The sequence below is a fragment of the Mercenaria mercenaria genome, chromosome 8 (assembly GCF_021730395.1).
Source record: "Mercenaria mercenaria strain notata chromosome 8, MADL_Memer_1, whole genome shotgun sequence".
In the NCBI taxonomy this organism is placed as follows: domain Eukaryota; kingdom Metazoa; phylum Mollusca; class Bivalvia; order Venerida; family Veneridae; genus Mercenaria; species Mercenaria mercenaria.
The window spans coordinates 30833058-30851132 of NC_069368.1; the positions used below are offsets into that span (position 1 = coordinate 30833058).

The window sequence follows — 18075 nt, forward strand, 5'->3', positions numbered from 1 at the left end:
GATGTGGGTTTTTTATACTTCACTGAAAAGTTATACTGACTGCAGGACACTCCCGAATGTGGAGCGAAGTATGTGCTTTTTTATGGAAAATTTGAATATTAATGAAGTAATTGCACATGCAGTGACGTGTACTCGCCCGAACCGTTTCCGCTGCGTCATTAACCTGCACACATCGCCACCACAAGTCTGTTATGTTTTAAGACCAGGATGCGGGCGATATCACCCGACGCAACTGAAACTGCCCACCGAGCAACACGCCATGCTAAAACTTGTACATGTAACAAAGCATTTTCTGAACTTTATCACTGATTGGTTAGATATGTCGCCGCATAAATAATGAACGCTTACGACCACTGCATATAGAATAATTCTGCCCGAGTGTTTTCAGCCTGACCGTCGGTAGACAGTCTAAAATGTCTTTCTTACAAAAAACGTTTTGATAACTAAATGCCCCCTTTGACCGGCAATAATGCCAAATTGATATTTCGTCTCTGAAAATCTGTTCAAGGGAGGAAAGCAGATGTGCCGCCAATAAGACACTGGTAAGACTAACAGAAGGTATGATTTAATTTGCGCATCTTCCTACAGACTGTAACTTTTTGTTCAATATTAGACATGCTGACCATACAGACGAGCCTAGTATAGATGACCTATACACTTACAACACCGCCACACCCTCCTTGAAATTTTACCTCTAACCATGACATAGTCTTGTGAAATACCCGTAACCATGCAAAATACTTAAAAAATCAATAATATTATTAATACACCCACCAGCATTATCTTGTAACTGTCTGTTTCTTCCTTCTCGATATCGTTTGCACAATTACCGGTCCTCGTGGGTCCAAGGTCATGTGGAGGTATCTGATTCCGCACCTCGTTCCTGGCCGGCCTTTTGTTTCTCTCCTCTCGTCCTATGTGATATTCCTGTTGTTGACGATTTTGCTCTTACATTTTGCCTGTGACCTTCGTCCTTCCTTTCCCGGCCTTGTCGTTTAGGTCTAACACGTTCATGCGGCATCTCAATTTAAGATTACTTTAAGTTTATCTTTACTGAACGACATGTAGAAGAACTGTAGATTCTGTCAGTGTATAATAACGGTCTATTCGCCCTTTCAGACGCAATGTGAGAAATCTGCACGGGCTTTTTGCTTTTATATCGAACAACTGGCTGTGTTCTCGGCTCGCTGAACATGCACATCAGTACTGTATTAATAAAACGAGAACCAGTTCAACTGAATAATAAAGGCCGATTAATCCCGAATCCTTAGCAACTAACAAACATTTTAAGTCTCGAGGAATAAATGAAATTATTTTAAGGAAATAATTTATATTATTTGCATGCAAACAACTGCTGATTAAAATACTAAGATTTCATAACGATCAATTATTGATTACTTAAAACTTCTTTTCTGCGAGAAGATCCCGCAGAAAAGAAGTTTTAAGTAATCAATAATTGATCGATATTTGATCAACAGAACTTGTCTTTAACCTTTTATCAATAATTAATCTCATTAATCAGATCAAATATACCGACAAACAAACATTTAGGATAGTCATAGAATAGACCACACAATTCTCACGGCGTGCGAAAATTTTTAATTAACCGATACATTCTGACCACCGAAGGTGTGAAAAATTTTGACACCTCTGCTCGAGTTTGCCAGAAGAAGCAAATAGTAAATTAATACACAGGGACCAGATGTCATGCTCGAGCGATCGAGTTATCGATGCTCGACCCAGCCATGGTAATTTCACATAGAAAATAGAAGGAAATCGGCCGGGACCACATGAATTGCTCGAGCGAGCCCGGGTACTCGAGTCATCGATGCTCGAGCGAGCCGTGTTTCACTGTACTATGTTTTCAATTTATTTATACTCATATGAAAATCTATGATGAAAATTGCCAAACATTGTTAACTTTAAAGTCAAATTCTCTCACATTACAAGATGTTAATACAAAGAGTAAAATAAGCCGTACCATGAGAAAACATAGTGCATTTGCGACCAGCATGCATCCAGACTAGCATGCGCAGACTGGTCAGGATCCACGCTGTTCACTAACGGTTTCCCTAATTGCAATAGGCTTTAAAAGCAAACAGCATGGATCCTGACCAGACTCCGCAGATGCGCATGCTGGTCTGGATCCATGCTGGTCGCAAATGCACTATGTTGGTTTTCTTATGGTGCAGCACAAATGTCATATTTTTTATTCGTATTCCAGGAGAATACAATAGTTGTATATAGACGGTCAGAGAATGGATCCCTGGAGGAAGTGAGTACATTGCCCTTGGATAGCTGCCCTGTACAGATCCTAGCTGTCCCTGCCAGAAAGGTATAGAATAAAATTTTATCAAAGTCTTGCTTCCATACAATATATTTTAGTGTTGGGTACAAGATTTTCCATACTGGATGATGCATTAGCATTGGTAGTGCTTACTGAACTATAAAAGCCGTTAACCAATAAAAGTTTCTGCAAGCAATTTGATGCTGATAAATGCTTTACACTAGGCATCCCAACTTTTTATGCCCCCACTTTGGGGGGTGGTGGGGGGGGGGGGGGCGTGCATATAGATTTGCCCTTGTCCATCCGTCCTTCCGAGAATGTTGTGTCACACCTAGCTCCAAAAGTATTTGACGTAGAGTCACAAAACTTTACAGGAATGTTGGTCAGCATGTGTAGTTGTGCACCTGGGGTTTCGCGTCTGGATTCATTCAGTCATGTAGAAGTTATGGCCCCTGACTTTGTAAAAATGGGTCATTTTAGTGTTGTGTCGCGCCTAGCTCCAAAAGTATATGACTTAGAGTCACAAAATTTTACAGGAATGTTGGTCAGCATGTGTAGTTGTGCACCTGCAGTTTTGCGTCCGGATTCATCCAGTCATGTAGGAGTTATGGCCCCTGACTTAGTAAAAAATTGGTCATTTTCATGTTGTGTCGCGCATAGCTCCAAAAGTATTTGACCTAGAGTCACCAAAGTTTACAGGAATGTTGGTCAGCATGTGCAGTTGTGCACCTGGGGTTTCCCGTCCGGATTCATTCAGTCTTGTATGAGTTATAGCCCCTGACTTAGTTAAAAATTGGTCATTTTAATGTTGTGTCGTGCGTAGCTCCAAAAGTATTTGACCTAGAGTCACCAAAGTTTACAGGAAGTTTACAGGAATGTTGGTCAGCATGTGCAGTTGTGCACTTGGGAGTTCACATCCGGATTCATTCAGTATTGTAGGAGTTATGGCCCCTGACCTTGGAAAAAATTGTCATTTTAATGTCATGTAGTGGGGGCATCTGTGTCCCATGGACACATTTCTAGTTCTGAATGCCAAGTGGGAGTTTCTGCATTTTCAGAGTGGGAGATTGAGATGTTCAAGTGGGAGATTAGATACTGCAGTATTTACGTTCATAGTATAATTTAACGGAAGCTTTAATATATACATATTTAGTACTAAAAAACATGTAAAGTGTATGACATCTCTCCTTAGAAAAAAATAATAAATCACATGCAATGCAGCAGCTAATGATAATATTAACTCATTACCCTTCACATGATCATGCATTTATGGAGTCCTGAAATGTTAATATCTAACTGTAGTCACCACTGTTCAACTCTCTGTTGTACCATATAAGGTAACTGTAAGCCTTCTTTGCAAAAATAAATACTAACTGCACTTTTAGCACTACTTTATGTTTAAACTCAAACTCCACTGAGAATTAAAAGCTGCACTGATGTTTCTTTTGACAGGAACAAGACCTAGGTGAATTTTTATACATTTTTTGGTCATGAGAAACAATGCCACTGTTAGAACTGTCAAAACAAAATGTATAATACAAGTTTAGGCAGTAGAAAATTAATTGTTTGTGTCTCATCCTCACCCGCCTTTATCTAAAACAGTTTTTTTTAGCTCATCTGGTTTTTTTTTTATTAAAAAGATGAGTTATTGTCATCACTTGATCGGTGTCGGCGTCGGTGTTGCCTGGTTAAGTTTTATGTTTAGGTCAGCTTTTCTCATAAACTATCAAAGGTATTGCTTTGAAACTTGGAACACTTGTTCACCATCAATAGCTGACCCTGTACAGCAAGAAACATAACTCCATCTTGCTTTTTGCAAGAATTATGGCCCCTTTTGGACCTAGAAAATATCAGATTTCTTGGTTAAGTTTTATGTTTAGGTCAACTTTTCTCCTAAACTATCAAAGCTATTGCTTTGAAACTTGCAACACTTGTTCACCATCATAAGCTGACCCTGTACATCAAGAAACATAACTCCATCCTGCTTTTTTCAAGAATTATTGCCCCTTTTGGACTTAGAAAATCAGATTTCTTGGTTAAGTTTTATGTTTAGGTCAGCTTTTCTCAAACTATCAAAGCTATTTCTTTAAAACTTGCAACACTTGTTCACCATCATAAGCTGACCATGTACAGCAAGAAACATAACTCTGTCTTGCTTTTTGCAAGAATTATGGCCCCTTTTGGACTTACAAAATATCAGATTTATTGGTTAAGTTTTATATTTAGGCCAACTTTTCTCCTAAACTATTCAAGCTATTGCTTTGAAACTTGCAACAGTTGTTCACCATAAGCTGACTCTGTACATCAAGAAACATAACTCCATCCTGCTTTTTGCAATAATTATGGCCCTTTTTGGACTTAGAAAATCATGGGTAGGACAATTTTTCTGTTATACAAAAAAAATCAGATGAGCGTCAGCACCCGCAAGGCGGTGCTCTTGTTATTACTCTAGCCCCAATGTTTTCATTGATAAAAATCCAGATATCCAAAATTATATGTCCGGATACTGTTAAGCTTTTGTTAACATTGCTCAAATCTCCAATTTAAAGGATGTGTTTGACAAATTGTGATGATGCAAAGACAGTGTAACAGCATTAACAGTATCTCATATGACATTTCCTTTAATTAAAATGATTTAAGATAAATGTTTATCAAAATCAGCACCATGAAAATTTACTTTCGATTTCAAAAACTTGTAGAAAAAGGTGAAGCCAATACTATTTTCTGATCTAAATTTGATTGTATTGATTTTTGTCGAGCCCGCTTGCAGAAGCGAAGACATAGTTGTCCAAATGTCTGTTCGGTGTATGTGAGTGCGTCCGTCCGTCAGGATTTGTTTGTCCGGACCATAACTTTGACGTGCATGGAGCAATCTTGTTTATATTTGGTATGAATGTTAACCTCAGTGAGACGGAGTGTCATGCGCAAACCCAGGTTACTATCTCAAAGGTCAAGGTCACACTTACAGGTCAAAGGTCAAATTCAAAAATGACTGTCCGGAGCATTTCTTCTTCATGCATGGAGGGATTTTGATGTAACTTGGCACAATTGTTCACCATCATGAGATGGAATGTCATGCGCAAGAACCAGGTCCCTAGGTCTAAGGTCAAGGTCACACTTAGAGGTCAAAGGATACAAGAATGATAACTTTGTCCGGAGCATTTCTTCTTCATGCATGGAGGGATTTTGATGTAACTTGGTAAAAATGTTCACCATCATGAGATGGAGTGTCATGCGCAAGAACCGGGTCCCTAGGTCTAAGGTCAAGGTCCCACTTAGAGGTCAAAAGTCAGATACAAGAATGACTGTCCGGAGCATTTCTTTTTGATGCATAGAGGGATTTTGATGTAACTTGGCACAGTTGTTCATCATCATGCGACGGAGTGTCATGTTAAGATCCTAGAATTACTTCCCTTTGTTGTTACTATAAATAGCTTATATTTGTAACTTTTTTATCACTGGTCGTAGGGAAAAATCAAGACCACTTTTCTGTAGTACAACATGCATGTTACATCCAATTTTCAGGTGTATTTTGACCTATCTCTGCTGGTGCGGGTTTTTGTGTGGACTTAGAATTTTTTTATATTTAAAAAAAAAAAAAAAAAAATTAAATTTTTTTTTTTAGATTTACGTTCTTTTGTTGTTACTTTAAATAACTTGAATTGTAACTTTTTGCAATCTCTTTTTATTTTTGGCATAAATGTTTGCCTCAATGAGACAAGGAGTGCCATGTACAACGCCCAGTCCTTTTGACAGCTGGCGGGCTCGACATATTGCCCGTGGGCATCTAGTTATTGATAGAAATTGAATACTTGTTTCAGTTGTGACACATTTAATTCATCAACACCTGGCTTTGTTATATCATACAAGAAACAACAATCAAAAATAGGTGTGGAAAATATCCGAAAACTGTTTATAGCTCACCTGAGCCAAAGGCTCATGGTGAGCTTTTGTGACCGCTCAATGTCCGTCGTCCGTCGTGCGTCCGTCAACAATTTCTAAAAGAATCTTCTTCTTGAAAACCACTTTAAAAATCTTCTTGTCCAAAACTGCAAGGCATAGAGCCTTGATATTTGGCCTGTGACATCATCTATTGGTCCTCTATCAAGATTTTTCAAATTATGCTCCTGGGGTGAAAAGAGGCCCTCCCCGGGTGTTTCAAGTTTTACATAGACTTATATAGTAAAAAGCTTTAAAAATCTTCTTGTGTAAAACCACATGACCTAGGCCTTTGATATTTTGTATGTAGCATTACCTTGTGGTCCTCTACCAAAATTTTTCATATTATGCCCTTTGGGTGAAAAGAGGCCCCGCCCCGGGGGTCACAAGTTTTACATGGACATATATAAAAAACTTTAAAAATCTTCTTGTCTAAAACCACATGACCTAGGCCTTTGATATTTTATATGTAGAATTGCCTTGTGGTCCTCTACCAAAATTGTTCAAATTATGCCCCCGGGGTGAAAAGAGGCCCTGCCCTGGGGGTCTCATGTTTTACATAGACTTAAATAGGAAAAAAACCTTTAAAAATCTTCTTGCCTGAAACTGCAAGGCATAGGCTTTTGATATTAAGTATGTTGCCTTTCCTAGTGTTTCTTTACCAAAATTGTTCAAATTATGTCCCTAGGGTGAAAAGAGGCCCTGCCCTGGGGATAACAAATTTAACATAGACTTATATAGGAAACAAATTTAGAATCTTCTTGTCTGAATGTTCAAGGCCTAGGCATTTGATATTTGGTGTGTAATATTGCCCGGTGGGTCTCTAACAAGTTTGTTCAAATTATGCCCCTTGGGGTTAAAAGAGGCCCTGCCCTTGGGGTCACTTGTTATAATGATGAGTTATATTGGAAAAATACTTAAAAAATTATCAGGTCATATTTCCTAGATTGTTTAATTATAATTACCTGATCACCCAAGCGATTAGGGATCACTTGACTGTGACCTTGGCCTATTTGTAAAATAGTCGAACTACGTTAACACATTACTCTTTATTGATTACACTATAATGAAGGCTCCAGCAACTGAAATGATACAGAACAAAACATATACATACACATTTAAACATATATTCACATAATATAAACTATAACACATTCCCGTGTCTTCTTTCAAATAAGAAAAATAAAATGTAATGAAAATACTAAATATGTTACAAGGTAAAACATAAAAACAACCACACTACAAATACATACAAAACAAGCATTACATTTAAAATCATCAGAAATCAAAAAGTAGCAAAAAGTAATAACATGTAAACAAAGAGAACAAGTAGCTTATGTGAACAAGTCCTGAACTTCTACTTAAGTGAAAACTCAACAGTCCTTAATTTTCATACATTCTAGTCATTTAGTAACCAACATCACTACAGTCCACCATTACTGAGTATTTCCACAAGGTGTCTAGAGTCTGCACCAGCCTTAGTCAAACAGTCAGAAATCTGTTTGTTTGTCTTAACCCATATCACTTCAATGTCCCCCGAGTTCACATTTTCTTTAATACTAGCAAGATCTACTCTCAATCTCTTCTCTGTAATCAATTTGGTAGAATGAATATTCTGACTCAGGGATTTGTTGTCCGTGTAACATTTAATAGGTATAACTTTCCTTTTTCCTGCTTTTATAATTTCATATAGGATGCTTCTAACGAAGAAGCAGGCATCCAGCCCTTCAACTAAGGCTAGAGCTTCAGCAGCCAGAGTACTCTTAACTACTCTCTTAATCTTCTTAGATGCCCAAGATATGGGACAGAGCTTGCCATTTGGACCTTTCAACAAAATCAAATATCCACCTGCACTAGAAACCTTATCAGACAAGTTAGCGTATGATGCATCTGTGAAAAGTAACAATTCAGATTGATCAAGTGAACCTACTGATGGAAATGCTAACTTGTATTGGATGCTCTTGCTTTTCCTTATAACTTTATTCAGTTTTGATTGTAGTTTTGTGTCACACAAATGAGTGCCTGTTGCAAGATCTAACACATCAAAACAAATATCTGGCCTAGTTTGCGTTGCTATCCAATGCAACTGGCCCACTACTTCAGGGTATATTTGATCTTACATGTTTCTTGAATCAGTTTTCATGTTCACTGGTTTCAATTCATCAATGTAATCATGTTGTTGTACAAATATTCCACCTTGTTCATCACAGTCCTGTTCAATATGGAGTCCAATATACCTAAAATTACTATTCAATTCTTTTCCGAAACAGAACTTCCTTCTGAGAATTGATATTACCGAATCTTTGAACTGCTCACTACCAGCCCATAAGAAGTCATCCACATGCATAAGAAACAGTCCTTCTAGCTTCCCTTCATGAAACCAATAAAACAATGCCGGATCTAGTTTTGACTGCTCACATTTCGATTCAATCAGTTCTTTCTTTACACTCAGAAACCGATTTCTAGAAGCATCTACAAGTCCATACACACTGAAGCATCAAGACCACTTTCCTTTGGGGGTTGCACAAAAATTTCTCTGTCAATTTGTTTCCCTTGTAAGAATGCAGCTTTGATATCAATCGTATGAATACCATAACCTTTGGTGGAGGCTGCAGCAAGAAACAATCTCAAACTTTCTTTGTGTACTGTCGGCGAATCAGACTTAACATCACCTTGCTCTTCAAAGCCTCTTACTACTAGCCTAGCTTTTGTGATTCTTCCACTCTCTGTTACTTTTTCAGTGACTACCCATCGCGTTGACATCAATGACTGATTATCCTTAGTAACTTCTTTATAAACACCAAACTTTGACCAGTTTTCAAGTTCCACTTCCTTAGCATGTTTAACACTTTCTTCAGTATGCCTTGATATTGGTACATGAACAGTATTAACTTCTTCAGTATCACTATAATTTTGCCATTCATCAATATCTTTCACAAAGTCTTTTCCAGAAGAATTACCTGTGCATTCTTCTCGAACATTCAAGTAGGCCCAATTTTTTCCTGTAGCTTTACCACCTCTACTTATAACTTTAGCTTTTACCCATGTGTCACTACCTTTCTCCTTGTACATAATTGTTTTTCCTATTGTTGGTATCTTTGGCTTCACCACAGGCTCAGCTTGTAAAGTTGCACCAGTTTCATCTTCATGGACAGGCTCTACTTGCCTATTTGGACCGGGTTCATTTTCATGTTCTTCATTATCTGAGTGTGGGCCACTGACAGTCTCTTTTTCCTCATTATTGTCAAAGTCACTTTCATGATTTGAAAATTTGCTTTTATTGAGTTTATCAGAATTCTCGATGTCAGCATTCTTTTCACCCATTCCGAATTCAGAACCACATCTTATAAGCCTACATGGATGTACCCTGACATAGATACTCCCATGTCTCACAAATACTACTTTACCATCCTGTCCAATAACAGTCCCTGGTCCTTTCCATCTGTTATCGTCATCTCTCTTATAATATACTCTATCACCATGCTGATAACACTCTCCTGATGCCCGGATTTTGTGCCTTAAAGCTCTCCTGATTCATTCAGATGATTCAGCTTGTATAAATGCACGCCTGCTAGAGTTAAGAGCATTCAGATGACGTGCAAATTTTTCACTTATTGTTTTATTCTCGAGCGCAGGAGGCTTGTCAGTGAGAACACCCGGAAGATTTGGATTAGAGCCATACACAAGTTGATAAGGACTCCATCCATACACCATAGACAAGCTGTTCTTTGCATTCACAGCCCACACCAATGCAACTTCTAAATCCAAACTTGGTTGATCTTCCAGAATCTTTTCCACGCAATCATCAACCACGGCATGATTACGTTCACAGATACCATTCTGCCAAGGACTGTAAGCAGCTGTGTTCATCACTTCAATGTTCAAATTTTCACACATGTCACGAAATATTTCATTAGCAAACTCTCCACCGTTATCTGCCAAAAAACGCTTGGGAGGACCCATGCCACTACCAATCCACAATGTCATGATTTTCTCAGCAATCACATCTGGAGTTTTTCTTCTGATAACAGCCGCAAGGCTGAATCTAGTTGCTAGATCAATCATATGAAGAAAGTAAACATTGGGTTTCCACTCTTTCAAGTCAACAGCGACAACTTCATTGAATTCACTTGCTAGTGGAAGAGATACCACTGGCCTTGCTGGAGCCTTCTTGTAACGCTTGCAGATCTCACAGCTCTCTGTTACTTCATCAACACAATCTAGATGCTCTTCTGTGTAACCACCAGCATCTCTAAGAAGTGACTTAAGACGCGTTGCTGAAGGATGAGCAAATTGTTTGTGCAATTTGACAATTACATGCTTTTTATCTTTTGACTGACTAGTTGATATCAGAGCAGATGATGTTTCATCTACATCAACTTTGACCTGATCTATTGGTACACAGTAATGACCAGAGGATGTGCATTGTAACTGAACTTCTCTTCCAAAAATGGAAGCACTGTCATTTTCAAGGTCAAGCTTCATTTTTGCCTTTTTCATCGAGTCTTTGCTAAGTAGTAGAGGAATATCACTTTCAACAACGTCAGCTTGTATTTCACACTTGACACCAGCAACTGAACATGGAAATGTCACCTTTCTTCTTGACTTCAGTACTGTACCTCCACCAAACTTGTACATTGTATCACTCGGCTGTTCAACAATTTTGTTTCTAATAGAAGTGTCAAGTGAGTCCATGTAACAGTTCATCCATGTTTCACCTGCAACAGTGGATGTACATGCACTGTCAAGCACTGCTGAATTAGCTGATTCGGCCAGTAGTACAAGAGTTTCTTGGGGTTTATTCCCTGTGAATAGAACAGCTTTTTCAACACTTTGCCTAGCCATATTTTCATAAGAATGTGGACAATGTTTAACTAAATGTCTTATTGAATCACAGCTCAGACATCGTAGTGGTTTACCATCAGGTCCATCTGGATTAATAGGCTTTGAATTATTTATGCCCTCACCTAAACCACGTCCTCGGCTGAAACTACCTCTGTATCCCCAACGATTTCCTCTATTGGCTGAGTTTTCTCTGTAATTCTGGTTGCCCCTATAGTTTCCAAATTTATTTCTTGCATAGTTTACATCCTCAGACATCATATTAACAGATTCAACTTTAATCCCACTAGCATCAGCCATTTCTTTACTAGATGCAGCCTGTTGTCCGAAGAATTTCTTGAGAGACGCAGACATCTGTGTGAAAAGAGAATCAACTTCTTTATAGTTTACACCAGTCAGTACTAATTGTCTATCTTTCATTTCCAGCTCTGAACATTCTAATAATTTGAAAGCCAATACAGATTGCGGCAAGTCCATTTTAAACTTTTTTGTCTTGTTATACAATTTTTCAAATTCTGTAACATAGTCTTCCATTGAAGACACTTTGCTCCGTCTGAATCTGTCAAATTCAACATAAGCTTCATAAGCTTCACTAAGTTCATCTTTTTTGAATATTTTGTCCAAAAACTCTATCAGCTTGGTAACACCATCATCTGCATTCAACACATCAACTGTAATTTCACTGAACACTTTATCTCTAACTGAGTTTTGTCCTTCTTCTGGAAGTGACAACGCTATTGCCAAGCCCATTTTCTTTTTCTCTAGATCTGTTAAAACCTGCCATACTTTAATCTCATCAATCCACCTGCTGTAAGACTTTTGCGCTGTAAATGCAGGTGGAACTTTATAGTTCAAGGATGACGCCATGATGTACGCTATTTCTGTTCTAACACTACACACACTGATACAAGTCACACACTGAGAAAGTTCACACGCTATTCATGCCACTATTGACACTCTCATAAGTCCTATAAACTCTTGCTCTGCCACCATGTAAAATAGTCGAACTACGTTAACACATTACTCTTTATTGATTACACTATAATGAAGGCTCCAGCAACTGAAATGATACAGAACAAAACATATACATACACATTTAAACATATATTCACATAATATAAACTATAACACTATTGACCTACTTTCTTGTTTTTTAAGATGCAGCCTCGAAATTGAATGACATGTATAGTTTCGCATACCAATCTTAAAACAGTCCTTTTCAGTGACCATGAATGTGACCTACTGACCTACTTTCTAATATTTCAGCATCAGTTTGCCATTTCAAACATGTGGCTCATATTACTCAGGTGAGCGATTCAGGGTCATCATGACCCTCTTGTTTACAAATCACACATTAAAATTAGCGAGGAATAATTAATGTAAAGGAGTGGATAATTTCTTTGTTTGATTTAATTTTTAAATTGGGAGATTGGACTTCTTATTGGGGTGATCACATTTTACAACAAGAAACGGAGAAACCGGACGGGATCGGGAGAGTTAGGGTGTCTGTTGCACACGGTTTTTATTTGTTACTGAAAAAATGGATATAGAATACAAAGATTATATAGAATAAGCCAAATTGGCTGGCCCTTTCAATAGGGCAGACTCTTAGTATAATAATAAACAAGACCTTTACCTTTACAAAGATTTTTTTCATATTGTCCTGTACAACTGTACAGCAGGGGATATATTGGGACATGTACCCATCCAAAAAGTATGTTTTTCCAAATGAGTTGGGTACTGACATCCAAATATTAATTGAAACTTCACACAGTGCTTCCAGGTCATGAAACATAATAAAAAAAAATTTAAAAAAAAGTAAGATAACTTTTCACTTTGTTAGCTCACCTGTCACAAAGTGACAAGGTGAGCTATTGTGACTGCTTGATGTCCATCGTTAGTCGTGTGTCGTCAGTCATGCATCGTGCATCGTCCGTCAACAATTTCTAAAAAAAACCTTCTTCTTGAAAACCACTGGGCAGAATGACACCAAACTTCACAAGAATGATCCTTGGGTGGCCCCCTTTCAAAATTGTTCAAAGAATTGAATTCCATGCAGAACTCTGGTTGCCATGGCAACCGAAAGGAAAAACTTTAAAAATCTTCTTGTCCAAAACCACAGGGATTAGGGCTTTGATATCTGGCGTGTAGCATCATCTATTGGTCCTCTACCAAAATTTTTCAAATTATCCCCCTAGGGTCAAATATGGCCCCACCCCGGGGGTCACATGGTTTATATAGACTTACATAGGGAAAACCTTGAAAATCATCTTGTACAAAACCACATTGCATAGGGCTTTGATATTTAATATGTAGCATCATCTAGTGGTCCTCTTCCAAGATTATTCAAATTATCCCCCTAGGGTCAAATATGGCCCCGCCCCGGGGGTCACATGGTTTATATAGACTTATATAGGGAAAACTTTGAAAATCTTCTTGTACAAAACCACATGGCCAAGGGCTTTGATATTTGGTATGTAGCATCATCTAGTGGTCCTCTTCCAAGATTGTTCAACTTATCCCCCTAGGGTCAAATATGGCCCCGCCCCAGGGTTCCCAAGTTTTACATAGACTTATATAGGAAATTTATTTTTTTAGCTCACCAGAGCACAAAGTGCTCAGGGTGAACTATTGTGATTGCTCACCATCCGGCGTCCGTCCGTCCGTCCAGACTTTCCTTTAAACAACATCTCCTCCTAAACCAACAGGCAAATTTTGATGAAACTTCACAGGGATGTTCCTTGGATGGTCTTCTTTAAAAAATTGTTCAAAGAATTGAATTCCATGCAGAACTCTGGTTGCCATGGCAACAGAAAGGAAGAACTTTAAAAATCTTCTTCTCAAAAACCAGAAGCCCTAGAGCTTAGATATTTGGTGTGAAGCATTGCCTAGTGGACCTCTACCAATTTTGTTCAAATCATGACCCTGGGGTCAAAATTGACCCCGCCCTAGGGATCACTTGATTTTACATAGGAAAATCTTAAAAAATCTTCTCAAAAACCAGAAGCCCTAGAGCTTAGATATTTGACATGTAGCATTGCCTAGAGGACCTCTACTAAAGTTGTTCGAATCATGACCCCATGGGTCAAAATTGACTCCGCCCCAGGGGTCACTTGATTTTACATAGGAAAATCTTCAAAAATTTTCTAAAAATAAACAGAAGGCCTAGAGCTTAGATATTTCACGTGTAGCATTGCCTAGTGGACCTCTACAAAATTTGTTCAAATCATGACCCCCGGGGTCAAAATTGACCCCGCCCCAGAGGTCACTTGATTTTACATAGGAAAATCTTCAAAAATTTTCTAAAAATAAACCAGAAGGCCTAGATCTTAGATATTTAACGTGTAGCATTGCCTAGTAGACTTCTACAAAATTTGTTCAAATCATGACCTCCGGGATCAAATTGACCCCGCCCAATTGGGTTACTTGATTGTACATAGAAAAATCTTCCAATTTTTCTAAAAATAAACCAGAAGGCTTACAGCTTAGATATTTGACATGCAGCATTGCCTAATGGACCTCTACAAAATTTGTTCAAATCATGACCCCCGGGGTCAAAATTGACCCCGGCCCAGGGGTCACTTGATTTTACATAGGAAAATCTTCAAAAATTTTCTAAAGATAAACCAGAAGGCCTACAGCTTAGATATTTCACGTGTAGCATTGCCTAGTGGACCTCTACAAAATCTGTTCAAATCATGACCCCCGGGGTCAAAATTGACCCTGTCCCAGGGGTCATTTGATTTTACATAGGAAAATCTTCAAAATTTTTCTAAAAATAAACCAAAAGGCCTAGGTCTTAGATATTTGACGTGTAGCATTGCCTAGTAGACTTCTACAAAAAAATTTCAAATCATGACCCCCGAGGTCAAATTGACCCCGCCCCATGGGGTCACTTGATTTTACATGGGAAAATCTTCAAAAAATTTCTAAAAATAAACCAGAAGGCCTAGATCTTAGATATTTGACGTGTAGCATTGCCTAATAGACTTCTACAAAATAATTTCAAATCTGGACCCCCCAGGGTCAAATTTACTCAGCCCCAGGGGTTACTTGATTGTATATAGGGAAATCTTCATAAATTTGCTAAAAATAAACCAGAAGGCCTAGATCTTAGATATTTGATATGTTACATTGCCTAGTAGACTTCTACAAACTTTGTTCCATTCATGATCCCCGGGGTAAACTTGGCCCCGCCCCAGGGGTTACTTGATTGTACATCAGAAAATCTTCAAAAAAAAAATCTAAAAATATCAGTTTGACATTTGAAACATGTAGCTCATATTACTTGGTGAGCGATCCAGGGTCATCATGACCCTCTTGTTTTAAATCTTCTTGTCTGAAACCATAACACTTAGACCTTTGATATTTGGTTTGTAGCATTGTCTTATGGTCCTCAACCAAAATTGTTCAAATTGTACCCTTTGGGTGAAGAGGGGCCCTGCCCTGGGGTCCCCAGTTTTATATAGACTTATATAGGAAAAAGCTTTAAAAATCTTCTTGTATGAAACCATACGACCTAGGCTTTTGATATTTGGTATGATGCATTGTCTAGTAGTCCTCTACCAAAATTGTTCAAATTATGCCCCTGGGTTTAAAAGAGGCCCTGCCCTGGGGTCACTTAGTTATTATGTGAGTAATATAGGAAAAATACTTAAAAAATTATCTGATCCTATTTCCAAGACTGTTTAATTATTAATTATAATTACCTGATGACCCCAAGTAATATTATGTCACTTGACTGTGATCTTGACCTACTGACCTACTTCTTTTTTTTTAAGATACAGCCTTGAAATTTTGATGACATACACAGTTTTGCACACAAATCGTAAAACTGAATTTCATTGACCATGAATGTGACATGCTGACTTTCTTAATATTTTATCATCATTTTGACATTTGAAACATGTAGCTCATATTAGTTTATATATATATGAGCGATCCAGGGTCATCATGACCATCTTGTTTTAATTAGATACAAGTTTACAGCTTCTTTTGCTTCAATGATGTATCATCATTCCTGCTGTAAAAATCTAAGTTAGATAACTTTTGGTTGAATTAAATTATAAATGTAAAATATAGCTGTTTTCATATATCTGGCTTACTAGTAAACTTTACACAAGGCTTTCTTCTCAACAAGTGTACTTGTGTTGCCAAATAAGTTTACTCTTTGGCAATATCAATTCAAATTATGACCCTTTGATTTTGCATGCATGTTGTTATCATTGCCTTGAAATAGAATTTTACTTTGTACTAAATTAAAATGATGTGTGTCAGTGACATATCTTGCCAAGATTTGGACTATGTTTGATTTTGAAGTTGTTGAATAGTCAATTCAGCTGTCTTAGAGAAAGCTTTTGTTTTTAGCTCTCCTGTCACATAGTGACAAGGTGAGCTTTTGTGATCACCCTTCGTCCGTCCATCCGTGCGTCAACAATTTCTTGTCTGCACGATAGTGGTTTCATTTATGATTTTATTTTAACCAAACTTGCACACAACTTGTATCACCATAAGATCTCGGTTCCTTTCTTGAACTGGCCAGATCCCATTATGGGTTTTAGAGTTATGGCCCCTGAAAGAGCCAAAATTAGCTATTTTGACCTTGTCTGCACAATAGCAGCTTCATTTATGATTTGAATTTAATCAAACTTGCACAAAATTTGTGTCACCATAAGATCTCAGTTCCTTTCTTGAACCAGCTAGATCCCATAATGGGTTCCAGAGTTATGGCCCCTGAAAGGGCCAAAATTAGCTATTTTGACCTTGTCTGCACAATAGCAGCTTCATTTATGATTTGATTTTAACCAAACTTGCACACAACTTGTATCACCACAAGGTCTTGGTTCCTTTCTTGAACTGGCCAAATTCCATCATGGGTTCTAGAGTTATGGCCCCTTAAAGGTCCAAAATTGGCTATTTTGGCTTTTGCAGCCATATAGAGACTTCATTTATGGTTTTGTTTGATACAAGCTTCCAAAATATCTTCAACAACAATAAATCTTAGATTCCATGACAAATCAGATCCAAGCGTAGGTTCCAGAGTTATTTTATATCTGATTACCTCCCCTGATTGTAATCAAAATGGATTTATATCAGTAAGTATAGGACTTACAGTAAACCTCGCTTATAAGGAACAGCTTTGGACCTCTAAAAATAAATCTTTATGTGAGAAAGTTGCAAGTCTAGTACAGGTCCTTTCCTGGAGAGATGATAAGGTCTCCATGTATATGGCTGAGACACTGTTGAAACACGGCGTTAAACCCTAAGCCAAAATGTACGTCGGTTAGAATGACCGTAATTTGTGTTTATTTTTTATCGGTTATACCTATCTTCTTTTTTAGAGAGCGCTTCATCATGACTATAAGATATGTTGCAGTTACTCCCCTTACCTTGCTCGACTGCATTTTATGTGAATAGGCATCAGTACTAATATAAAATAATTGTTCAAACTTTTATTACAAAAATGTTAAATTAGACTACCCATTAAGATTCAAAAGTAGGGTGTTTTGACAGACAGTGTATTGCGACTAGACAACGGCGCCATACATACGGATTTTAGTGTAAAATTATACCTATAGTTTCCTATTGTCCAATTTAGCACCTGCTTTATTTTTTACAATTGGAAATATGGTAAACTGGAGTGTTTGCCATTGTTTATCACGCGTAATTAGCACATTTGTGTAGGATAGTATGACTGTGGCCGTGACCGTGACTGATTTTCATTCACTACTGTTTACATAAAATATCCTAATACATGTAGCTCTAGTACATAATTTTGAGTAAATGTAAGTGTTAATGATGCTATTATATATTTTCTTTTTATCGTATCCATGAATATTATAGAAATGAAATAATTTGTGTTTATTCATGTGCATGAAAGCGCGTGAAAGTGCTGGCTTTACTCTGACTTCATCAGCGATTTTGCTATTTATTTCCGGTTTTCAGTTATTTTCATTCTTTATGTCTGTTCGCTATAAACGAGATGCTGTCCATTGAATTTCGTACTC

At 37.7% G+C, this 18075-nt stretch overlaps 1 protein-coding gene across 4 annotated transcripts in view; it reads left to right on the plus strand.

Moving 5' to 3' along the window:
* The window catches only part of LOC123547132 (leucine-rich repeat serine/threonine-protein kinase 1-like), a 110736-nt gene that overhangs the window by 86281 nt on the left and 6380 nt on the right, over positions 1 to 18075 (plus strand). For all 4 annotated transcript variants that reach the window (XM_053549668.1, XM_053549670.1, XM_053549671.1 and 1 more), the window contains one exon: positions 2225 to 2335. In XM_053549668.1, coding sequence (XP_053405643.1) covers positions 2225 to 2335 — 111 coding nt within the window. The remainder of the gene's footprint in view (positions 1 to 2224; positions 2336 to 18075) is intronic.